Source organism: Trachypithecus francoisi, unplaced genomic scaffold (genome assembly GCF_009764315.1).
Source record: "Trachypithecus francoisi isolate TF-2019V2 unplaced genomic scaffold, Tfra_2.0 Lachesis_group8, whole genome shotgun sequence".
Taxonomy (NCBI): Eukaryota; Metazoa; Chordata; class Mammalia; order Primates; family Cercopithecidae; genus Trachypithecus; species Trachypithecus francoisi.
This window is the reverse complement of record NW_022681473.1, coordinates 1,570,152-1,595,018: the sequence shown is the minus strand read 5'-3', so window position 1 is coordinate 1,595,018 and position 24,867 is coordinate 1,570,152. Positions and strand designations below refer to the sequence as shown.

General features: G+C 48.9%; 2 protein-coding genes across 2 annotated transcripts; one reads left to right on the top strand and one right to left on the bottom strand.

Moving 5' to 3' along the window:
* Positions 1-7,322: 7,322 nt before the first annotated feature.
* Positions 7,323-7,688, bottom strand: LOC117081503 (60S ribosomal protein L36a-like). Its single transcript, XM_033207551.1, has one exon. It carries the CDS (start codon positions 7,686-7,688, stop codon positions 7,335-7,337), a length of 354 nt encoding a protein of 117 aa, XP_033063442.1. The 3' UTR covers positions 7,323-7,334.
* Positions 7,689-11,996: 4,308 nt separating this feature from the next.
* LOC117080712 (Golgi apparatus membrane protein TVP23 homolog B-like) lies at positions 11,997-12,800 on the top strand. Its single transcript, XM_033205946.1, has 2 exons — positions 11,997-12,209; positions 12,290-12,800. Exon 2 carries the CDS (start codon positions 12,308-12,310, stop codon positions 12,665-12,667), a length of 360 nt encoding a protein of 119 aa, XP_033061837.1. The 5' UTR covers positions 11,997-12,209; positions 12,290-12,307; the 3' UTR covers positions 12,668-12,800.
* The last annotated feature ends 12,067 nt before the right edge of the window (positions 12,801-24,867 follow it).

Sequence of the window (24,867 nt, the reverse complement as noted above, 5' to 3'; positions counted from 1 at the left end):
TACAGTGGCACAATCCCGGCTCACTGCAAGCTCCGCCTCCCGGGTTCACGCCATTCTCCTGCCTCAGCCTCCCGAGTAGCTGGGACTACAGGCGCCGCCACCTCGCCCGGCTAATTTTTTGTATTTTTAGGAGAGACGGGGTTTCACCATGTTAGCCAGCAGGGTCTGGATCTCCTGACCTCGTGATCCGCCCACCTCAGCCTCCCAAAGTGCTGGGATTATAGGCGTGAGCCACTGCGCCTGGTCTGCAAAATTTTTTAAATCTTCACCTTAATACTTTTTTATTTTGTTTTATTTTGAATGATCAGCTTTTGTGGCCCCCTTTTTGTCCCCCCAACTTGAGATGCGTGAAAGCTTTTGGTTTCCCTGGGAGTGGGTGGAGGTAGCCAGGACTTACCTGCACACTGACTTAGACCAGTTGAATAAAAGTGCATACCTTGGCCGGGCGCAGTGGCTCAAGCCTGTAATCCCAGCACTTTGGGAGGCCGAGACGGGTGGATCGCGAGGTCAGGAGATCGAGACCATCCTGGCTAACACGGTGAAACCCCGTCTCTACTAAAAAATAGAAAAAACTAGCCGGGCGAGTTGGCAGGCGCCTGTAGTCCCAGCTACTCGGGAGGCTGAGGCAGGAGAATGGCGTGAACCCGGGAGGCGGAGCTTGCAGTGAGCTGAGATCCGGCCACTGCACTCCAGCCTGGGCGACTGCGAGACTCCATCTCAAAAAAAAAAAAAAAAAAAAAGTGCATACCTTAAAAAAAAAAAAAGAAAAGAAAAGGAAAAGAAAAAAGCAAATAGCCCACGGGCTCCCAGAATTCCAATGAAACAATTTTTTAAAAATACAATAAAAATTAATGAAATTCAAAACAAAGACGTATTAGAAGTGCTCCCAAGATTCACAAGTTAGTTCTGTGAAAAGATGAATAAAGACAAACTGTTAAGACAAATCAAGACTGATCAAGGAGGGAGGGAGGGAGGGGAGAGAGAGGGTGAGAGAGAGAGGAGAGAACGAATCTACAGCACTAGCAGTGAGAAGGAGCTGCAAGTACAAAGGCTGCCAAAGTTTCAACAAATCATAAGAGGAGGCCATGAGCAACTATATGCCAAACAATTTGAAATTGTAGCTGAAATGAATAAATTCATGGAAAAAGATAACACACAAACTAACTCAAGAAGAAAAGAAAACCTAAATATAACTACCACCTTGGATAAATGAAGCCAGAGTGTGACATAAGGAGGAAAAAGTCAAAGAACAGAAGGTCCAACCTTATACAACTCTTCAAGCAAATATGAAAATAGGCTGTTTTTTTTTCTCTTCATTTTAGGAGGCTAGCATAACTTCAGTTCCAAAATTAGATAGGGACAGCGTAAGAAAGGGAAGTTACAGACCAGTCTTATTTTGAAGGCAGAAATCCTAAATAAAATACTAGCTAATCACATCCTAAGACAGGCAGTATGTTTTTCTGACCAACTTAGATTGATATCAGGAGATATATTGATGTCATAAGAATGACGTGACATTAGAAACTGTGTTAAAGTAAGGTCACATACTTGAGGAAATTTGGGGTGATGTCTTATCCAAGATGATATTGCTCTAAACATCTTCCAGCCAAGCTCTTGGAGACTCTGGGGACTCCATGAACATTCAGGAGCTTCCATTCCAGTGGGGAAAACAATCAAAAGTGAACAGGTGGGAATGAAGATCCCAGCAGGGGGGTGGTGTGTGCCTTGAACCAACACAAAAGGCAGCTGTTCTGTTACCCAGTGTCTGCCTCTGACAGGGACACGGGTTCTGGTTTGTTGTTGTTGTTGTTGTTTGTTTGTTTTTTTGAGATGGAGTTTCGCTCTTGTTGCCCAGGCTGGAGTACAATGGTGCAATCTCGGCTCACCACGACCTCTGCCTCCCAGGTTCAAGCGATTCTCCTGCCTCAGCCTCCCGAGTAGCTGGGACTACAGGCATGTGCCACCCTGCCTGGCTAATTCTGTATTTTTAGTAGAGGCAGAGTTTCTCCATGTTGGTCAGGCTGGTCTCGAACGCCTGACCTCAGGGGATCTACCCGCCTCGGCCTCCCAAAGTGCTGGGATTACAGGCATGGCGCACCCAGCCAACTCATTATTTTTAAAACTGATAAAACAAAAGAATGAAACTTTTTTTTTTTTTGAGAAGTAGTCTCACCCAGGCAGAGTATAGTGGTACAATCTTGGCTCACTGCAAACGCTGCCTCCCGGGTTCAAGCATTTCTCCTGCCTCAGCCTCCTAAGTAGCTGGGACTACAGGCATGTGCCACCCTGCCTGGCTAATTCTGTATTTTTAGTAGAGGCAGAGTTTCTCCATGTTGGTCAGGCTGGTCTCGAACGCCTGACCTCAGGGGATCTACCCGCCTCGGCCTCCCAAAGTGCTGGGATTACAGGCATGGCGCACCCAGCCAACTCATTATTTTTAAAACTGATAAAACAAAAGAATGAAACTTTTTTTTTTTTTGAGAAGTAGTCTCACCCAGGCAGAGTATAGTGGTACAATCTTGGCTCACTGCAAACGCTGCCTCCCGGGGTTCAAGCATTTCTCCTGCCTCAGCCTCCTAAGTAGCTGGGACTACAGGCGCCCGCCACCACGCCTGGCTAATTTTGTATTTTTAGTACAGACAGAGTTTCTCCATGTTGGTCAGGCTGGTCTCGAACTCCCGACATCGCGGCCTCCCAGAGTGCTGGGATTACAGACATGAGTCACCTCGCCAGGCTGGATACAGGTTCTTAATAACAATTGTTTCAGAGTAACACTTGCTTTCTCACAGCACAAAGCCGCTGGCCTGTTCTCTCTCCACCCCTCTCTCTTTCTCTCCCATCTCTATCTTTATCTCTATCTCCATTCGCGTCAGGGAATACATAAAATAGGTACTAATAAAATGTTCTGTTGGACAATATTGCTCTTTGGCATAAACTTTAGAATCAGCTCAACTATTTTCATTAAAAACTGTGTCGTAATATGGAATAAAATTAGATTGAAGTTATATATCAGTTTGGAGAGAATTCACTTCTTTTCGGTGTGGAGGCTTCTTAGTCATGAATACGGTGTGTCTCCCCATTTGTTTACATCTCCTTTAAATACTTCCGGTACGTTTTTAATCATTTTCTTCACAGATAAATAAATGTATTCCTATAAATCTTTCTTCACTACTGTTGTAAAGGATCTATATTTATAAAGTGTATTTTCTGTTATTCCTGGTACATGAGAATGCACTTCATCTTGGTTTTGTTGTTGAATAGCAACCTTTTATCTTGGAGCCTAGCTAAATTATCTTTTTTTTTTTTTCTGTAGATTCCTTTGGGTTTTCTAGGTGAATAGTCATAAATCTAAGAGTGGTAATAATTTTCTTCCTTTCTTTTCCATTCTTACATGATTTCTCCCTTGCCTTTTTAAATTTATTTAGTCTCTGGAGTTGCTAGGCTTTTTGCTAATATTGAAGGGGAAAAATGGTGTCACTTGGCATTCTTGTTATATTTTATTTATTTATTTATTTATTTATTTAGATACAGCCTCACTTTGTCGCCCAGGCCAGAGTGCAGTGACGCAATCTTGGCTCACTGCTACCTCCGCCTCCTGGGTTCAAGTGATTCTCCTGCCTCAGCCTCCTGAGTAGCTGGAACTACAGGCGTGTGCCACCACGCCCAGTTTATTTTTGTATTTTTAGTAGAGATGGGGTTTCACCGTATTGGGCAAGCTGGTCTGAAACTCCTGATCTCATGATCCGCCCACCTTGGCCTCCCAAAGTGTTGAAATTATAGGCATGAGACACCACACCTGACTTCCTATTATATTCTTGATTTGAAAGAATACTTTTAATATTTCACTTTTTTTTTTTTTTTTTTGAGACGGAGTCTCGCTCCATCGCCCAGGCTGGAGTGCAGTGGCCGGATCTCAGCTCACTGCAAGCTCCGCCTCCGGGTTCACGCCATTCTCCTGCCTCAGCCTCCCGAGTAGCTGGGACTACAGGCGCCCGCCACCTCACCCGGCTAGTTTTTTATATTTTTTAGTAGAGACGGGGTTTCACCGTGTTAGCCAGGATGGTCTCGATCTCCTGACCTCGTGATCCGCCCGTCTCGGCCTCCCAAAGTGCTGGGATTACAGGCTTGAGCCACCGCGCCCGGCCAACTTCACTATTAAGTGTAGTGTTTGCTGTAGATTTTTGGTAGCTGTTACCAGGTTGGGGAGGTTCCCTGCAATGCCTAGTTGGCTATTACATTCATTTTAAAAAATAACAAATACTGAATTTATCAGGAGAATTTCTGCAGCCCATGAGATGATCAGATGTTTTTTCTTCTTTGATCTATGAACGGATTTTCTTTAAACATGTTTGAAATTAAATGTATTGCTTTTGACAAGTAAATATGTTCACATGGCCCCAAACTGAAAAGGCTGACAGTAGGAACTCCTTCACCTCCCTTGGAGAGGACTTTGTCTCATGTTCATTTGTGTGCATCCTGAGATATCCTTTACATAAAAGAAAAAACACATTATTCAAATTCTTTTCCGTGCATATTGTATCATAATATACAATTATTATTGTTAATTATTATTATTTTGAGACAGAGTTTCTGTCACCCAGACTGGAGTGCAGTGGTGTGATCTCGGCTCACTGCAACCTCCGCCTCCCAGGCTCAAGCAATTCTCCTGCCTCAGCTTCCCCAGTAGCTGGGATTACAAGCACCCACCACTATGCCTGGCTAATTTTTGTGTTTTCAGTAGCAACAGGGTTTCGCCATGTTGTCCAGGCTGGTCTTGAACTCCTGACCTCAAGTGATGCTCCCGCCTTGGCCTCCCAAAATGTTGGCATTACAGGCGTGAGCCACCATACCCAGCCCATAATACAGAATTATTCGGTGCCACACTTTTTTTTCTTTCCCTTGGCAATCTGTCTCGGCCAGGCGTGGCGGCTCAATCCTGTAATCCCAGCACTTTGGGAGGCCGAGGCAGGTGGATCACTTGCGCTCAGGAGTTGGAGACCAGCATGGCCAACATGGTGAAACCTCGTCTCTACTAAAAGTACAAAAATTAGCTGGGCGTGGTGGTGGGCACCTATAATCCCAGCTACTCTGGAGCCTGAGGCAGGAGAATCGCTTGAACCCGGCAGGGGTGGAGGTTGCAGTGAGCCAAGATCACACCACTGCACTCCAGCCTGGGCGACAGAGTGAGACTCTGTCTCAAAAAATAAAAAAGTAAAAAATAAATACAGCTGGGGTTGGCAGGGCAAGGTAGCACGGAGGAGAGCACGGGGCTTGAGAATCCTGGAGACCTGGAGAAGTTCCCTTCAAACTTCCAGGTGTGATCAGTGCAGGCACTGGAGGAAACCACCCCAAACTGGGAAGGAACCTCCCAGAAGGAGACACGGGAGCCATCTTCAGAGCTTACTCACCACCAGAGGGGAAGCACCGCACAATTCGTAAGGTATTGAGCAGACTACGCAGAAAGGTTTTGCCTTAATAGAAGAAAGCTTAGCTCTAGACTAGATGCTGCTTTTATTCTGCCTGACAAGGCTTGAAAGTGAGACCCATGCTATCACCAAGAAGATGAGGGGAAGAAAGAAAATAAAAATATAAAAAAAGAAAGAAAAAGTATTGCCCAGAAGGGCCAAACATAACTGCCTCCCAGAACAAATGTTAAGAACGGTTAAATGAACACAACAGTATGCAGCACCCAGCAAGGTAAAAGTTACAATGCCTGGCATCCAATCAGAAATAAACAGAAATTCAAAGAAGCACAAAAATATGATCCATCGTGAGGAGAAAAATCAATCTATAGAAGCAGACTCACAAAGGATAAAAGGAAAGAATTTGCACATAGGAGATTAAAACAGCTATTATAATTGTATTATTTATGTCCAAGACATTAAAAGAAAGGATACTTACGTTAAAAAGAGACAAGGAAAATATTCTTAAAACACCCAAGGACTTCTAGAAATAAGAATTATAATGTCTGAGACAAAAATCACACTAGATGAATTTGATGGCAGATTGGAGAACTAACTATCCAAATGAAACACAGAGAGAAAGGCCGGGTGTGGTGGCTCACGCCTGTAATCCCAGCACTTTGAGAGGCCAAGGTAGGTGGATCATAAGGTCAGGAGTTCGAGACCAGTCTGAACAATATGGTGAAATCCCATCTCTACCAAAAAAGTACAAAAAAGAAAATTAGCCAGGTGTAGTGGCACATGCCTGTAATCCCAGCTACTTGGGAGGCTGAGGCAGGAGAATCGCTTGAACCCAGGAGGTGGAGGTTGCAGTAAGCTGAGCTCGTACCATTGCACTCCAGCCTAGGCGACAGAGCGAGACTCTGTCTCAAAAAAAAAAAAAAAAAAAGACCGGGCATGGCGGCTCACACCTGTAATCTCAGCACTTTGGAAGGCCAAGGTGGGTGGATCATGAGGTCAAGAGATGGAAACCGTCCTGGCCAAAATGGTGAAACCTTGACTCTACTAAAAATGCAAAAAATTAGCCAGGCGTGGTGGCGGGTGCCTGTCATCCCAGTTACTCAGGAGGCTGAGGCAGGAGAATGGTGTGAACCTGGGAGGCAGAGCTTGCAGTGAGACGAGATTGCCCCACTGCACTCTAGACTGGGCAACAGAGTAAGACTCCGTCTCAAGAGCGAATAATAAAAAAAAAAAGAAACAGAGAGAAAAAAGACTAAAAGGAAAATTCCATCAAATACAAATGAACAAAGCATCGGTGAGCTGCAGGACCACTCCAAGCAGGCTAACATGCATGTAATGGAAAGTCCTCAAAGGACGGGTGCAGAAATTATTTGAAGAAATGCTAGCTGAAACGTTTTCAATCTTCATAAAATTTACAAACTCACAGATTCAAACATTCCAATGAACCCCAAGCACAATAAACATGAATAAACGACAGGCGAGCACATCATGTTTAAATTGCTTAAACCCAGCAATCTGTGCCAAAGGAAATATTTTGAAAGAAGCATCCGTAGAAAAAGGATACATCACATACGGAGAAACCAAATGAGAATGACAGCAGGCATCTCACCAGAAGCAACACAATTTAGAATACAGTAAAGCAACAGCTTTAAAGTTCTGGAAGAAAGTAAAAAACTGTCAACTTGAATTTTTATATCCAGAAAAAATTTCTTGAAGGTAAAATAAACATCTTTTTTTTTTCAGCTAAAAGTTTTCATAACTGGCAGACAGACACACAAAAAAATTTCTTAAAGGACATCCCTCAAGCAGAAGAAAAATTATACTAGATGGAAGTTGATCTACACAAAGCGATGACAAATACCAGAAATGGTAGATTTTTCTTTTTTCTTTTTTTTTGAAGTGAACATAAACTCAAGATTTTATTGTCTTCATAAAAGACAATAAACTTGGCCAGTGCACTTGGCCCTTTCTCGTCTTATCTCCTCCCAGTCCAAAATGCTTGCATCTTTTAATAGCCAGCATTCTCTCAGATCTGCAGGTGGGCTCAACGCACTCAAGCCTTAGCACAATCTTCTTTGTAGTTTTAGCCTTTTTCCAGAAAATCGGCTTAGAGTGCCCACCATAGCCACTCTGCTTCCTGTCGTAATGCCACTTTCCCGGGGCATACAGAGAATCCTTGCCCTTCTTGTACTGGGTCACTTTGAGGGGCTGGTGCTTGTCATACCTCTTACAGAACGTCCGATAGGTTTTAGGGACGTTCACCATGTTTGCGTGAGCGCTATTGGCAAGGAAAAGAGATTTTTCAAATCTTTTAAAGAGATAACTGACTGTTTAAAACAAAAATAGTAAGAATGTAATTTGAAGCTTTTTTTTTTTTTTTTTTTGAGTTAGAGTCTCACTCTGTTGCCCAGACTGGAGTGTAGTGGCATGATCTCCACTCACTGCAACCTCCGCCTCCCAGGTTCAAGTGATTGTCCTGCCTCAGCCTCCCAAGTAGCTGGGATTACAGGTGTGTGCCACCATGGTCAGTTAATTTTTGTATTTTTAGTAGAGACGGGGTTTCACCATGTTGCCCAGGCTGGTCTTGAACTCCTGGCATCAAGTAATCCACCCGCCTTGGCTTCCCTAAGTGCTGGTATTACAGGTGTGAACCACTGTACCTGGTCATAATTTGAAGCTTATAACATGAAGTAAGTGAAATGTATGGCAACAAGAACACAGAGTCTGGGGAGGGGCAAGTAGAAATACACAGTTGTAAAGGTCCTATGCAATGCATAAAGTGCCAGACTGTGCCCAGCCAGATCCTAAAGTTTATATAAAAAGGCAAAAGATCCAGAATATCCAACGTAGTATTGAAGAAGAAGAACAAAGTTGAAGGACTGAGCCTACACGACCTCAAGAGGTACTACAAAGCTACAGTAATGAAGACGGTGTGTTATCGGCAAAAGAACAGAAAAATAGACCAACAGACAGAATAGAAAGCACAGAGGTAATAGGCTCCTATAAACATAATAATCAACTGATCTTTGACACAGAAGTAAAGGCAATTTGACAGACAAAAGAAAATCATTTCAACAAATGGTGCTGGAACACCTGGACATGTGAGGAGAACAAAAGAACCTAGGCAGAGACCTTACTCCCTTCACAAAAATTAGCTTAAAATGGATTATGGACCTAAAAGCGTAGCAGAACTATAAAGCTCCTAGAAGATCACACAGGATAAAGTTTAGTTGACTCTGGGTTTGGTGATGACTTTTTTGTTTTCTTTCGTTTTAAGATCCAGTCTCGCCCTGTTGCCCAGGCTGGAATGCAGTGGTGTGACAGTAGCTCACTGCAGCCTCAATCTCCTGAGCTTAAGTGATCCTCCCACCTCAGTCTCCCAAGCAGCTAGGACCACAGGCATGCACCACCATGCCCAGCTGATGAGGAAATTTTTAGATACAGCACCAAAATTATGGCCCACGAAAAAAAAAATGTAGTCAGTTGGACTTATTAAAATTATAACTTCTGCAGCGTAAAGGACACTGCTAAGAGAATAGAGTCACAAGGCACAGACTGGGAGAACATTTTGGTCAAACACACGTCTGATAACGACCTTGAATCCAAAATATACAAAGAACCCTTAAAATTCAGTAACTTAAAAAAAATCCATTTAAGACAGTGCAAAAGGTATGAGCAGATGTCCTCCACCCCCAGAAAGGATCGACAGATGGGAAATAGGCCTATGTTTAGCAAATCAAACCCCAAAATATGGAAAAAGGACAATACTCATGACCAAGTGGGATTTATCCTGGGAATGCCAGGTTATTTTATCATGTTTTAAAACTCAATGAATTTAATTCACCGTATTAACAGACTGAAAAAGAAAATGCCTGTGAACATCTCCACAGATTCAGAAAAAGTTTTTCACAAAATCCAGTATCCATTCCTGATCAAAACTCCCAGCAAACAGAGAAGAAAAGGAAATTTCCTCAACCTGATTAAAAAAATAAAAGTACAGAAAACGCTACAGCGAGCATCATCCTTAATGGTGAAAACTGAATGTTTTTCTCCTATGATCAGGAACAAGACAAGAATGTCTGCTCTCACAACTTCCATCCAACATTTACCGGGGTTTAGCCAGTGCAAAGAAAAAAAAAATTAATCCAGATTGAAATGGAAGCACAAGTGTCTTTAAAGACATGATCTCGTGTTGGCTCATAATCCAGCACTTTGAAGACATCACGAGGTCATCGAGCCATCCTGGCTAACATGGAAATTAAAAAATACAAATAGTACATGAGTCATCTTATGAAAGAATAAAATTGCATGACTGAGAATACTATGAAGAGCAAGTCCGTAAAAAATGAAAAAAGACATAATCTTAAGAAAACCTACACAATCTCGAAAAGTTACTAAAACTGATAAATTAGTTTGCACGGTTATCGGATAGGTCAATGAATAAATATCAACTGTATTTCTAGATAACAGCAACGAACATTCGAAGTTGATTTTTTATTTATTAATTTTTTTTTCGAGAAGGAGTCTTGTCAAATGTATCCTGAAGTATCTATTTTCAAGGCTGGATACAGTGGCTCATGCCTGTAATCCCAGCACTTTGAGAGGCCAAGGCAGGCAGAGCACCTGAGGTCAAGAGTTTAAGACCAGCCTGGCCAACATAGTGAAACCCCTCCCTACTAAAAATAAAAAAATTAGCTGGGCGTGGTAGAGCACACCCGTAACCCCTGCTACTAAGGAGGCTGAGGCAGGAGAATTGCTAGAGCCCGGGTGGTGGAGCTTGCAGTGAGCAGAGATTGTACCACTGCACTGCCTTGGCCTCCCAAAGTGCTGGGATTACAGGCATGAGCCACTGTGCCCGGCCTGAAATTGATGTTTAAAATGGCCATTTAGAAGAAAATTGAAAATAGATATTTCAGCATAAAAATGACAAACATGTCCAAGACCTGTACTCTGACACTCTAAATACACTAAGCAAAAGTAGAATACTACGAAAATGGAGAGATACACAGTGTTCATGGATAGAATCAATATTGTCAACATGTCAGTTGTTCCCAAATTGATCTATAGGATCAACCCAATCCGAGTATCAAGACAATTTTTGTGTTTTTTTTTAAGAAATGGACAAGCTGATTTTATTCTATTTGATTTATTTATTTTTTGAGACGGAGTCTGGCTCTGTCATCCAGGCTGGAGTGAGTGGTGTGATCTCGGCTCACTGCAAACTCCACCTCCCGGGTTCATGCCATTCTCCTGCCTCAGCCTCACGAGTAGTTGGGACTACAGGCGCCCACCACCATGGCCAGCTAATTTTTTGTATTTTTAGTAGAGACGGGGTTTCACCGTGTTAGCCAGGATGGTCTCCATCTCCTGACCTTGTGATCCGCCCACCTCGGCCTCCCAAAGTGCTGGGATTACAGGCGTGAACCACCACGCCCAGCATGGACAAGCTGATTTTAAAATGTGTATCAAAATACAAAGGATCTAAAATAACTAACATCAAGCCAGGTGCCGTGGCTCATGCCACGTGGCTCATGCCTGTCTCCACTAAAAATACAAAAATTAGCCAGGTGTGGTGGCATGCAGGTGTAATCCCATCTACTCAGAAGGCTGAGGCAGGAGAACCGCTTGGAACTGGGAGGCGGAGGTTACAGTCAGCTGAGATGGGGCCACTGCACTCCAGCCTGGGTGACAGAGCGAGACTTTGCCTCAAAAAATAAATAAATAAATAAATAAATAAATAAATAAATAAATAATCCAGGCTGTACGGTGCTGGTGTAAAGACACACAAATAGATAAACGGGTCAGAATAGAATACCCAGAAATAGATCCACAGGCATATGGACAACTGAATTCAACCAAATTGCCAAGGCAATTAAATAAAGAAAAGGCTTTTCAACAAATGATGTTGGAACAACTGGATAGCCATAACAATGAACTCCAATCCTTACCTCCCATGATATACAAAAGCTAACTCAAAAACAGGCCTTATTGGAATATTGGAAGAGATAAAGCTATAATACTTCTAACAGAAAACATAGGTGAAAATCTTACTGATCTTGAGTTTAGCAAAGATTTATTAAACACAACATAAAAAACACTATTAGGCCGGGTGCAGTGGCTCACGCCTGTAATCCCAGCACTTTGGGAGGCCAAGGTGGGCGGATCACGAGATCAGGAGATCGAGACCATCCTGGCTAACACGGTGAAACCCCGTCTCTACTAAAAATACAAAAACTAGCCGGGCATGGTGGCGGGCACCTGTAGTCCCAGCTACTCGGGAGGCTGAGGCAGGAGAATGGCGTGAACGCGGAAGGCAGAGCTTGCAGTGAGCCAGATCGCACCACTGCACTCCAGCCTGGGTGACAGAGCAAGACTCCATCTCAAAAAACAAAAAACAAACAAACAAACAAAATACACTATTAAAGAAAGAAAAAAAGACTAGGCACAGTGGCTCATGCCTGTAATCCCAGCACTTTGGTAGGCCAAGGCAGGCAGATCACCTGAGGTCAGGAGTTCTAGACTAGCCTGGCCAACATGGTGAAACCCCATCACTACTAAAAATACAAAATTAGGGTACGCTGCTGCGCTGACGTAGCTCCCAGAAGTAGGGCTGGCATAGGGCCACAATGTTGCAGCAGGATAGTAATGATGACACTGAAGATGTTTCCCTGTTTGATACAGAAGAGGAGACAACTAATAGACCAAGAAAATCCAAAATCAGACATCCAGTAGCATCATTTTTCCACTTATTCTTTCGAGTCAGTGCAATCGTCATCTACCTTCTCTGTGAGTTGCTCAGCAGCAGCTTTATTGCCTGTATGGTGACAATTATCTTGTTATTGTGGTGTGACTTTTGGGCAGTGAAGAATGTCACAGGTAGACTAATGGTTGGCCTACGTTGGTGGAATCACATTGATGAAGATGGAAAGAGCCACTGGGTGTTTGAATCTGGAAAGGAGTCCTCTCAAGAGAATAAAACTGTGTCAGAGGCTGAATCAAGAATCTTTTGGTTGGGACTTATTGCCTGTCCAGTGCTGTGGGTGATATTTGCCTTTAGTGCACTCTTCTCCTTCAGAGTAAAATGGTTGGCGGTGGTTATCATGGGTGTGGTGCTACAAGGTGCCAACCTGTATGGTTACATCAGGTGTAAGGTGGGCAGCAGAAAGAATTTAACCAGCATGGCTACTTCATATTTTGGAAAGCAGTTCTTACGACAAAACACTGGAGATGATCAGACTTCCTGAATAGAGAAAACTTAATGTGCTTTGTTATATTGGGGAACAACTGAAGAGATTCTTGACTCTGAACCTTTTAGAGCTTAGTCCATGTTGCAACGAGGAGTGTTGGCTTTGTTTTTCCACTTAAAAACTTTATTTAAGGCCAGGCGCGGTGGCTCAAGCCTGTAATCCCAGCACTTTGGGAAGCCGAGACGGGCGGATCACGAGGTCAGGAGATCGAGACCATCCTGGCTAACACGGTGAAACCCCGTCTCTACTAAAATACAAAAACTAGCCGGGCGAGGTGGCGGGCGCCTGTAGTCCCAGCTACTCGGGAGGCTGAGGCAGGAGAATGGCTTAAACCTGGGAGGTGGAGCTTGCAGTGAGCTGAGAGCTGGCCACTGCACTCTAGTCCGGGCGACAGAGCGAGACTCCGCCTCAAAAAAAAAAAAAACAAAACTTTATTTATAAAAAGGAAAAGTAGTTTCATATTAAGTTTTTATTTTAAGCATTTGGGGCTAGAAAGTATATGTTGGATTTATTCTGTGTTGTAGGTATGCACATGTTCCATAGGTATGCACACAGCCATGTAATATCAGTATATCCCAAGTTAATGAAAGTGTTTATTTACATAGGTAATGGAGACCTTTGCATTTTGATCCATAAAACATAGGAGGATGTTCTTAGTCTGTCTCAAAGCTCTATGTGTTTACATATTATTTCTGTAGATTATTTTCAGGAGTAAATTTTGCTTCCATGGTAAGAGTGAGCACTTTGGCTTAATAAGTTAGAAATTATTGTTAGTTTTTAATATGTACTTCATGGGGAAATTTCTTAGACATATACAAGCAAGTGAAAACAATTAGGGCCAATGGTATTAACTCCTTTCTAAAATCTTATTTTTATTTGTAAGAAGTCATTTACTGAAGGCCCAGTTAATATAAGTGGAATCATTGTAGTTTGTTTAAAGCATACCCAGAGGTTGCTGCTGTTCTATTTATTTTACAGAAAGGATAGCTAGATTGAAAGCTCTTCAGTGGACCTTGAGCTAATAGATCTTTTACCACTAAGAGAGCATAATTCTCATGTCATAATGAGAATAATCATTTACATACTTGGCATAATAAATGCCTAAAAGACATTTTATTTTCTGAATCTATTTTTTTTCTTGCTGTAATGGGGATATTGTAAATTATGCATTTGTATTAATGGTATTTCTTAAAGCATTCTGTGTAACTGTAAACCAATCTACAAACTATTGTAGGCATTTGTAAATTCTGTTGTAGGTATCATAAACTTTGTTGAAGTCTTAATCAGCAGATTATGTTGTGAATATATTTGTACATTGTTAAAATAGTTTTTAAGATTATTTGTTTAATTGAATAAGTGTCTTATTGGAGTGATAGCTTTGAAGGTGCAAAACTTTATATTTGTATAAAATTCTACTGTTTACAAGGCATTTGACATGTGTAATCTCATTTAATCCTCATGACAAACAGGTAATACTTTAGATGATGTAACAGAACTTCCGGTTATTGAGTGACTTTCCTAAGGAAAACAGATTACAGGAATATCTGTAGGATATAAAACATGATATATTAGTATTTTTAGAGAAAATATTTGCTCTAAATGCCTTTTCCTTTCTTAAAAATTAATAATTTGTTAAGAGCTTGTTTATTTTACTTATACTCAGCTGTTCTGTCTGGTGAGAAGAATTGATACTGCACTGAAGACATTTTAAAATTAATCTGAAAGATCTAACCTAAATCTTTAGGGCTGAGAGTCTAACAGAGGATACATTGGTATAGTTCTTTTAGGTAACTGTGTTATTTGAACTGTAATCCTAAACCAAGTAACAACTGAATTTTAGAATATGCATGTGGCAGGAGCTACCACGTATTCCCTAATATTCGTTTTTCCCCTTCTACAGATTTACCACCTAATTAGCTAGGGCGTGGCATCCTGGAATAAAGATAACTTTTCCCAAAAAAAAAAAAACAAAAAAAAAAAAAACAAAATTAGCTCCGGGTGCGGTGCTTCACACCTGTAATCCCAGCACTTTGGTAGGCCAAGGTGGGAGGATCGTGTGGGGTCAGGAGTTCAAGACTAGCCTGGCCAACATGGTAAAACCCCATCTCTACTAAAATACAAAAATTAGCCAGGCATGGTGGTGGGTGCCTTAATCCCAGCTACTTGGGAGGCTGAGGCAGGATAATCACTTGAACTCAGGAGGCAGAGGTTGCAGTGAGCCAAGATCACACCATTGCACTCTAGCCTAGGTGACAGAATGAGACTCCATCTCAAAAAAAAAAGTCCACATATCTTCCATGCAACCCAGCAATCCCCCTCCTAGATATTTACCCAGGAGAAGCAAGAGCAGGTGTCAACACAGACTTGTATGGGCATGTTCCCAGCAGCTTCACTTGTAATCGCCAAAAACTGGAATCCTCCCAAAATGCCGTGAACAATTAGATGGAGAAACAGATTGTGCCCGTGATGGAAAACTATTCTGCAATAATGATTGAGGAGCTAATGACTGTGATAGGCAGAACAATGGTCCCCCAAAAGATGTTCATGCCCTAATCCCGGGAAGCTGGGAATACATTAGGTTTATGCTGAAGGGGAATTGAGGTTGCAGATGGAATTAAGGTTGCTAAGCAGCTGGCCTTAAATAGGGAGATTATCCTGGATTATCTGAGTCAGCAATGAGATCACAAGATGCTTAAAAACAGAAGAAGGAGGCGGAAGAGGGGGTCAGAGTGCCGGAATGTGGGAAGGGCTAGCCTGGTCAACGCTGGCTTTGAAGATGGAGGTGGGCCTCCAGCCAAGGAACGAAGGCAGCCTTGGGAGTTGGAGGGGCAGGAACGTGGATTTTCCATGTGAGCCTCCAGAGAAAGCACAGTCATTCCTGTTGACACCTTCATTTTGGCCTAGTGGGACCCATTTCAGAATTCTGGCCTCCAGAATTGTCACGTTAATAGGTTTGTGTTGTTTTAAGCCACTCGGTGTGTGGCAATTTGTGACAGTAGCCGGGAGAAAGTGAACACATTGACACATGCATGACACGAATACATCTCAAAATAATTATGCTGAACACATTGATACATGCAGTGACACGGTTACCTCTCAAAATAATTATGCCGCGTGAAAGACACCAGAAAAAAATAAGCACGTGCCAGCTGACCTCATGTATACAACCTTCTAGAAATGGAAACTCGTCTACAAAAAGCAGAACAGTAGTTGTCTAGGAACAGGGATGGGGTGGGGAGGAGGGGGGAACAGGGAGGGATGGTCAGTGGGTCACAGCGGAGGCTGTGGAGGGAAGTTCATGATCTTGACCACGGAGATGCCTTCGTCAGCGCTCGCAGGTCTCAAAACCGGCCGAGTCGCACGCTTCAGGTACATGCAGTTGACTGTCCATCCATTATCCAGTCATTGGCCGGGTAACCACAGGAGGCAATTTCATGGTTGTGTGAACATTGCAGAGTGCACTTACACAAACCCAGATGGTGCGGCCTGCCACACACCCAGGCTGCACGGTTGAGCCTACTGCTCCTAGGTGGCAGGCCTGCACAGCTGGGTGCTGAGCTGAGTACCGCAGGCAACTGGAACACAATGGGAAGCATTTGCGTATCTCAACACAGAGAAGGTATCTCACTGTGCTACAGCCTTATGAGGCTTACGACATCACTAGGCGATAGAAACTTTTCAACCCCGTTATAATCAGATGGAACCGCCGGGGTCTAAGTGGTCCGTTAGACTTCAAATAAAATGATAAAAAGGCTGAGTGCTGTGGCTTTTACACCTATAATCTTAGCACTTTGGGAGGCCGAGGCAGGAGAATTGCTTGAGACCAGGAGTTTGAGACCAACCTAGACAACACAGTGAGATCCCGTCCGTACAAAACATTTAAAAATTAGCCGAGTGTGGTGGTGCATGTCTGTGATCCCAGCTGCTCAGGAGGCTGAGATGGGAGGATCACTTGAGCCCAGGAGGTTAAGGCTGCAGTGAACTGTGATTGCACCACTGCACTCCACCCTGGGCGATACAGTGAGACCCTGTCTCCAAAGAAAAAAAAAAAAAGGTAAAAAAACAGTTTTAACCATGTGAATGTTCATAAGCTAGCAACAGTAAAAATGGGGTCAGATGGTTCAAAAGAAAGGTGTCAGATGTTGATTTGGGCTACGGGGAGACCCAGCCTCATTGAGGGGCTGGGGGGCTTCTCTGGGAGCAGCATCTGGGGCTGGATCTGCGGGACAGTACCGGTCAGTGTGCTGGGAGGAGGTGTCCGTAGACAGCGAGCTGGGCAGAGGCCACATGGGGAAGAGTTCCTGGGGTGAGCGGGGGTCACCAAGGTCAGCAGGGGACCAAGACCACAGGGGACCTTGGGCTCCAGAACTCTGTTCCTGTAGCCAAGTGCGCTGGAAATCACAGAGTCCTGGGGTAGAGGAACGGAGTCAGACGAGCCTTTAAACAAGAGCCTCCGCTGCCTGCACCATGGTGAGCAAACTGTAAGGGCCCCAGCCCTGCAGAGGAGAAAGGCGGGCCCCGGTGGGCACCTGCCAGGAGAAGGGGTCTGGGAGAATAGGGGCTGGGAAGGTGTGGTGTTTGCGTTGAGAAGGGAGTTGAATCACTGCCTGCGATGGAAAGAACACAGAGCAGGTGCCAGTCCTCCTGCCGGGGTGCAGGTGAGTGCAGGGAGAATCTGCTGCAAGGCCCGGGCACCTTGGGAGGTGGCATGAAAGCCAGGCAGAGGGTGCTGGGGCCCTGTTAGGGGTTCAGTCGTGTCCCCCAAAATTCATATGTTGAAGCCCTGATCCCCAGGACCTCAGAACTTTATTTGGAGATGGGTCTTTGCAGAGATGAGTAAGTTAAAATGAGGTCTTTAGGACGGGCCCTAATCCTATAGGCCTGGTGTCCTTGTGAAAAGTGGAAATTAGGACGCAGACGCACACAGAGGGGTGGCCCTGTGGGGACACAGCAAGAAGGAGGCCCCAGGAGAAGCCAGCCCCGCCCACACCTTGATCTCAGACTCCAGCCTCCAGAATATGAAAAAAATCGATGTCTGTTGTTTAACCTGCACAGTCTGTGGTCTCTGTTCAGGCAGCTCTAAGCAAATTCGCCCACTGCTTTTCTGAACGAACCTCCGAGAGCTGGCTGAGTCTGTCACTAAGTCCAGGTATGACTCTGCTGTGGGCCCATCAGAGTTGGGGACCAGGAGGACCCTGCTGACCCTGGGTGGCCGACTGTGATGCAGAGAAGGTGGCAGGAGTGGATGTGGGTGGGGAGGAGGGACAGCGTTCGAGGGGACAGGTCCTGAGCAGGGTAGACAGGGAGGGTCAGCTGGGAGAATTGGTGTTCATGTGGGGTGGAGCACGGGTAGGGCCAGCAAGAGCCTGCAGCACAGGACACAGGGCCACCCTCAGGCCCTGGTGGATGCTGCTTGTGTCTCTGGGCCCAAGGATGAAACCGCTGAGGTTGCCTCTGGCTGCGTTGCCCACCTCAGAGAGTGATGTGCCAGGCAGCCTGAGTGTGGGGTGCTGTGGGGGAGCCACCAAAGCCACCAGCCCCAGTTCTGCTCTCACCAGCGGCTGGGAAGGGAGAGACGGGTCACTCTCATCTCCTCCCCCCGACAGCGGGGAGGCGGTGGAACCTCTGTGGAGGCGCCTGCTGGCACCTTGGTTCCCTCCTCCGCAGTGGAGGGCGGGTGGGGCTGGGCCCTGGGCCAAGGACTCCTCCGTCTCCACCTGGGGGCTCTGCTTAGTGACCAAGTTAAGGAGGATAGGAACAGGAGCCAGAGGGGCCTGGGAGAGCTGAGCAACCACCAGGGTCCAGCCAGGGATGGGGGCTGTGGGGGCCCTGGGCTGGCAGGGGAGACGCCTGCCCACCATGTCACTTGGGATGGGTGCGAGCTCTGGCTTGAGCACCAGGCTCCAAGGTGAAAATCCTGACTCTGTGACTTCATGGCTGCTGGATCTGCGCTGCCTCTGTCTTCTTGCCTGTGAAGTGGGATCAAGTTTCTGTCTCTGTCAAAGGTGGAGCGGATGCTCCATCCTCAGCACTCTCCACGCGACGTTCTGCCAGGCGATAGGGTGGATACTCGGGGAGGATGGTGAGTGAGTCAGGGCTTAAGGCAGGAGAGGAACAAAGAGTGGAACAGCTGGAGTGACTGCGGCCCCGGCCCACCTGGGGTTGCACACGTGGACTCACTGCGGTTCCTGGGCTTGAGTGGTGCCCGGACTGCAGGACTTTCGGTTTTACAAAGGTCAGCTGGTCACCCGGCACAAGGGCTGTATTAGTCTCTGACTAATTAACTGCTGTGGCAGATTACCACAAACACAGTGGCTTAAAACAATGCAAATCTATCATCTTGCAGTTTGGGAGGTCGTAAGTCCCACGCGGTTTTCACGGAGCTAATATCAAGATGTCTGCAGGGCGCCTCCCTTCTGGAGTCCCTAAGAGCAAATCTGTATCTCCCTGCATCTCCCATTCCTGGAGGCTGCCAGCATTCTCTGGCTCACGGTCCCCTCCTCTGCCTTCAAGTCCAGCAGTGGCATCTTCTGGTCTCCTGTGGCTCTGACCCTCCCCCGCTCCTATCCTGATGCTTGTGATTGCCGTGAGCCTGTCCAGACATTCCAGAACAATCTCCCATCCCATGTGCCTTGACTTAACCACATGTGGAGGCCTCTTTGTCATGCAGGTCCTGGTGATCAGAACGCAGACATCTTCGGGGGCCTTTTGCAGCCCACTGAAAGAACAAAGGATTGGGTAGCAGGAAGGGGCAGGGAAAGACGTGGAGGGGCCGTGGGCAGAGGCTGGGTACTATTGAGGGGTCCAGAGACAGGAGGATGGAGTGAAGGGGGGCTCCTGCCCTGCTCCCTGGTGAGGTGAGGGGCCTGGCTCCACTCGCGGCAGGCCAGACCCACAGAGGTCCGGAGACAATCCTGCTTTGCTGGGCGTTGCGGCAAGCGCCTTCTCTTTCAGGGTAGGCAGTGGTGTGTGGCTGGCACCCCTGGGGTGCTGGGGTTTCTCCAGATGAGGACACAGAAGCTCAGGAGGGGCATCCCTGGCCGGATTGTGAGCCACTGTGGCGAGGGGCCTGCTGGCTAGAAGGGCATCCTGCACATGGGGGAGTGTGGGGTGGGGACCCGAGCGCTGTGTTCACTGGGGCTATGTCTGGGGCACAGGGGAGGAGGACACACGACTGTGGGAGGACAGCGGGGACACTACCCGTCACCCCAACAGGGATGTGACTGTTGCCAAACTGCAAAGGCAGCAAAAAAGCAAGATCAGGAGGTGTTGCACTGTCCCTTGTGCAACCTCCTCTGTCAGCGTCAGGGTTTTATCATCTGGGGCAAGGGATCAAGGCCCTGCCTGCTCTCCGGGGCCTGGGGGGATGAGACAAGGCAGCGAGTAAGAAAGGGCTTGGGGGCATGAAGCCGACTGCACTGGTGAGGGGCTGGTGGCTGCCATCTGCAGGTGACCCTTCGGGGCCACTGCCTTCCCAGCATCTTCTCCCTCCTTGCTGCTGGGACCGCATTGGAACCTCACCTAGGTCTCCACATGGACCCTTTAGGCTCTGTAATGTCACTCTCCCAGCTCCCATGCCCTGACCTCCTGAGTCCCCAGCTACAGTCTCACCCCCTCAGGACCTGGGCAGCTCACAGCCCCTGGGAGGTAACAGCTCCCAGCGGTGAAACAGCTGTGACGGGGCTCCCATATGTTGTCTGCACCCTGGGATGGGAGGTCCGTCCTGGCTGAGGGTGGACGCCCCTTGTCATGGTCTCAGCAGTGGAAGGACAGGCTCAGCCAGGCCCAGGAGGCAGGAGGGCACTGCCTGTGTGGGCAGAACCTACAACAGAGGCCAGGCAGGTGCACCAATGGGTGGGGCCTCTGCCAAAGGGTGTGGAAGAGCCGCCGTCCAGCTGAGAGGCACAGGCTGTGTGTGCAGGCTGGACCGCTGTGGCAGAGAAGAGGGGCTGCCTGGACCACGGTGAGAGGCTGCAGAGCTGGGGAAGTGGCACGGTGCTGTGACTTCAGGCCAGCCTCACATGACAACCCCAGCACAGGGCCGTGGGAGCCACATCCAGAAGGGGAAGGAAGTCACTGGCGGGCTGCAGACCACAGGAAGGGCCTCACACCATGTGCTCAGAGGTCACCTGGACTTGGGCCTCAGCGGTCGCTGGTGCACGACACTTGGGGAGGGAGCGAACTTTCCCGGGGGTTTCTCTTGCAGGCCAGGGGTCTGGGGTCAGGGCCGGGATGCTGCAGACGCCCTCAGTAGCCTCACAGCCTTGCCTCTGCCTCCCGGTGCTGACTCTGTGGCACCCTACTGGATTAGGGAACACCTTTCCCAGTGTCACAGCTGCCACCCTCTCACCTGCAGGGATTACACCTCCCGCTGCCAGATCCTTCCAGCAGCTTCAAGCGCATCCTAGCGCATCCTGGCCACCACATAGCTTGCCTGCCCCTTCCCAGCCACACTCCCCGAGAGAGTCAGCCTCAGACACCAGCTCCGGCACCTCCTCTCCACCTCCTTCAAACCTGAGCCACTCAGAGCTGCCCCAGCAAGGTCCTGAGGGCTGCACATGGCCGTGTCTGGGGCATCAGAGCACGGACGAGTCTCCTGGTCACTTCTGGGAGCCCTTCCCGTGCTTGGCCCCGGGACCTCCACAGGCATCCTCCTTTCCCCCACTGGCTGCTCTATCTCCGGCTTTGTCCCCTCCCCAGCTTTTCCTTGCTGCCTCTGTGTCCACCCTGACCCCTTACGATTTCTTGCCACCTTCAGGCTGGAAATCCTCTTGGGCTGAGGGGCTCCATGCGCATCTCGGCCAGGGCGCTCCGCACATCCTCAGACCTGCATCCCGCTGCCCGTCAGCCACACACTTGAGGCCTAGCAGCAAGTCACCCCCGGCAGTTCTGACCGCCCCCTTCAGACAGTCTCTTTCTCAGCCTCCCCTTCTAGGAGACGTCCCCCGATCACCACCACCTCCGCCCGTCCAGCCCACCAGCAAAATCTGCCACCTCACCCTGCCTTGTTGGTCACCACACCCCACACAGCCACCCCACCTTCCTCCTCTGCTTCTCCCGCGCCCCATCACACCCCTCTCTCAATGAGCGCCAGTGGCCCTGAGAGCCTGCTGAGGTAGTCCTCACCCTCCTGTTCTCAGCCCTGCAGATGCCCCATGGGACACTCAGGGTGCAGCCCGCAGGGTCCAGCTCCCTCCTCTGTGCACTCCAGTGCCTGCCCGCCTGCACCCCTGGCCTGGGGCATTTGTGCCCGCTGGGCAGGAGGCTGGCTTCCTGCCTGCCTCTGCGTCCTTACCCAGACCCCAGGCATCCCCAGCAGTGGCCCCGCCCTTCCCCTTTACTGCTCTTCCAGTCACTACCCCTGTGTTTGTTACTATGTCCCCCATGTCCCCCATCCCCTACTATTCGCTCCTGGAGGGCAGGGATTTCTGTCTGTTCTGCTCATCACAGCATCCACATCACATCCGGCCACAGAACGTGCGGCACAAACCCTTGGCAAACGGAGCAGTGAATGGACCAAGAAAGGGGGGGCCTCATCTCCCTGCTGCAGCAGCTCCGTCCCTGGGGCAGGCAAGGGCCTGCACTCTGCAGACAGGACCCTGCTGGGCCGTCTCTGTGGAGACTTTGGGAGCATGACAGTTCATGATGGGGTCAGGGTGGCCCTACCCTGGGGGCTGCACCGAGACACGGGGCAGGGATATGGTGGCCCTTCCCGCTCCTTGTGGCTCTGCTGCAAGGCCCCGAGAGCCCCTTTCCCTCTGCCCAGCTTGCACTCTCCTGTGTTAACTGTTGCCCAGACAGGGGCACAGTCCCTGCAAACTCAGTGGGGTGAGCGAGTGAGGGGCTATAGCGTGTCCCACGTGGGACCCAGAGAGAGGAGCCTCCTTGCCAACACTCCCAGCAGCACCCACCTGATCGCCCATGAACAGACTCAGATGCTCTTACCATGGCATTTAAGGCTCTTCCAGCCTCCCTTGACCTCCCTGTCCAGCCTCCAGGGCTGCAGTTCACCTCCACCTGTGCACCCTCAGTCTGACTGAGCCAGCAGGATGGTGTGCTGGCCTCCCTGCACCTGCTTGTGTTGGGGGCCCCTGCCCGGGCACCCTTCCCCTGAGGCCCTGTCTCCCCCAGCAGGCTCCCCACCCTCTGGCTGGCCTCCTCTTGGAAGTCGTCCTCCCTGCCTTGCAGGAGCTCCCTAGCCTGGTTGCCAGGCTTCTCCCAGGACCTGTGTGTCCTCCATGGCCCCAGGGGCAAAGAGCCCTGGGCTTCCTTGGGTGGCTGCCAAGCGGTCCACAGCCAACAGAGAGGGGCAGGTTGAGGACGGACGTCACCATCCCATTTTACAGATTGGAGACTAAGGCTCAGACAGGTGAGTAACCCACGTGAAGTCACACACCTGGGGTCCTCTGTCTGTCACAGAGCCGTGCTTCCTGCTAGCATGATGCAGGGAGGTGTGGGGTATAATGCCGGGTAACTTGAGGGACGAGGGCTCTGTATCCGCAGCACCCACTGTGAGGCTTGGGGTCCCTCCAGGACTGGAAGGGGAGACCTCAGCATCTGCCTCTGGGCAGGGCCCTGCCCCCAACTCAGGACCCCCATGCAGGTTGGAAGAATCAGGGCATTGTTCACAGAACAGAGGGGCCACCTGTCCCTGCCCACCACTCCCTGCCCATGTGAGTCACTGCTACAAAGAGAGGGGGTGTCACAGCCCCAGACCCATTTGTCCAGCTGCCTGGGAGGGGCAGGGTACCACAGAGGAGGTGGCATCCCGAGAATGGGTGAGTGTTGACCGCCACCACCGTCCCACCCTGGGGAACAGGCCTTTTGGCTGTGGGTGGGAGGCAGGCGAGGGCTGCAGGAGGGTGATAAGGCCTTTTCCTCGACTGGGACCAGATCAGCCCACAGCAGAACAGGTTCTCCCAGGAGAGAGGAAGTGCCCATGCCCAGGCTCCATGGAGCTCCGGCTCTCCCCTCCCTTCGCACCCCCACAATGAGTTCATGATGGGGTCAGGGTGGCCCTACCCTGGGGGCTGCACCGAGACGTGGGCAGGGATACGGTGGCCTTTCCTGCTCCCTGTAGCTCTGCTGCAAGGACTTCTTGGGGTGAACTGAGGAGGTTTGGAGGCAAGATGGCCTGGGCCCCTTCTGGGTGGGGAAGTCAGGGCCCCTTTAGAATGGCTGGCCCAGTGTGAGGCTAGAGGTTGGTCACTGGCCACATCTGGGGGTGGAGGTAAGAGCAGATATTTGGACAGTGCCTGAGGCCCCGGGGGCCAGGAGGGGGCACCTTGCTCCAACGCCCTCCAGCTACTGAGACACAAGTCATGCCTCTGTTCTGTGGGACATTCAGATGTCCTAAGAGCCCCTAGGGGAAAGCCACAGGCATTGCCCAACTCCTGCTGACACTCACAAGCCCAACACCAGAAACAAGCATCTCAGGCCAACCCAGTCTGTGTGAACTGGGGCAGAACCATCAACCACCAGGACCGCCCTAGCTAAACCGAGCAGCCCATCCCACCCAACCCAACACCAGAGGCCCCATAGGCCCCAAATCGCCCTGATGGCCCCATCCCACCAGCTCAGCCTCCCGTGGCCCCATCCCACCAGCTCAGCCTCCCGTGGTCCCAATCCTACCTAACTCAGCCCTGATGGTTCCCTCCCACCAGCTCAGCCTCCCGTGGTCCCATCCCACCAGCTCAGCCCCCCGTGGTCCCATCCCACCAGCTCAGCCCCCCGTGGTCCCATCCCACCAGCTCAGCCCCCCGTGGTCCCATCCCACCAGTTCAGCCCCCCGTGGTCCCATCCCACCAGCTCAGCCCCCCGTGGTCCCAATCCCACCAGCTCAGCCCCCCGTGGTCCCAATCCCACCAGCTCAGCCCCCCGTGGTCCCAATCCCACCAGCTCAGCCCCCCGTGGTCCCAATCCCACCAGCTCAGCCCCCCGTGGTCCCAATCCTACCAGCTCAGCCCCCTGTGGTCCCAATCCCACCAGCTCAGCCTCCTGTGGTCCCAATCCTACCTAACTCAGCCCTGATGGTTCCCTCCCACCAGCTCAGCCCTGATGACTCCTCCCACCCAGCCCACCCCAGCTCCTCAACTCAGCCTCTCTCAGTGTATCCCTCTCTGCCCCAAGCTTCATCACCAGACACTCCAGTTCTGGAGTAGGGGGCTTCAGAATTCAGGCCCCTCCCCCTGCCCTTA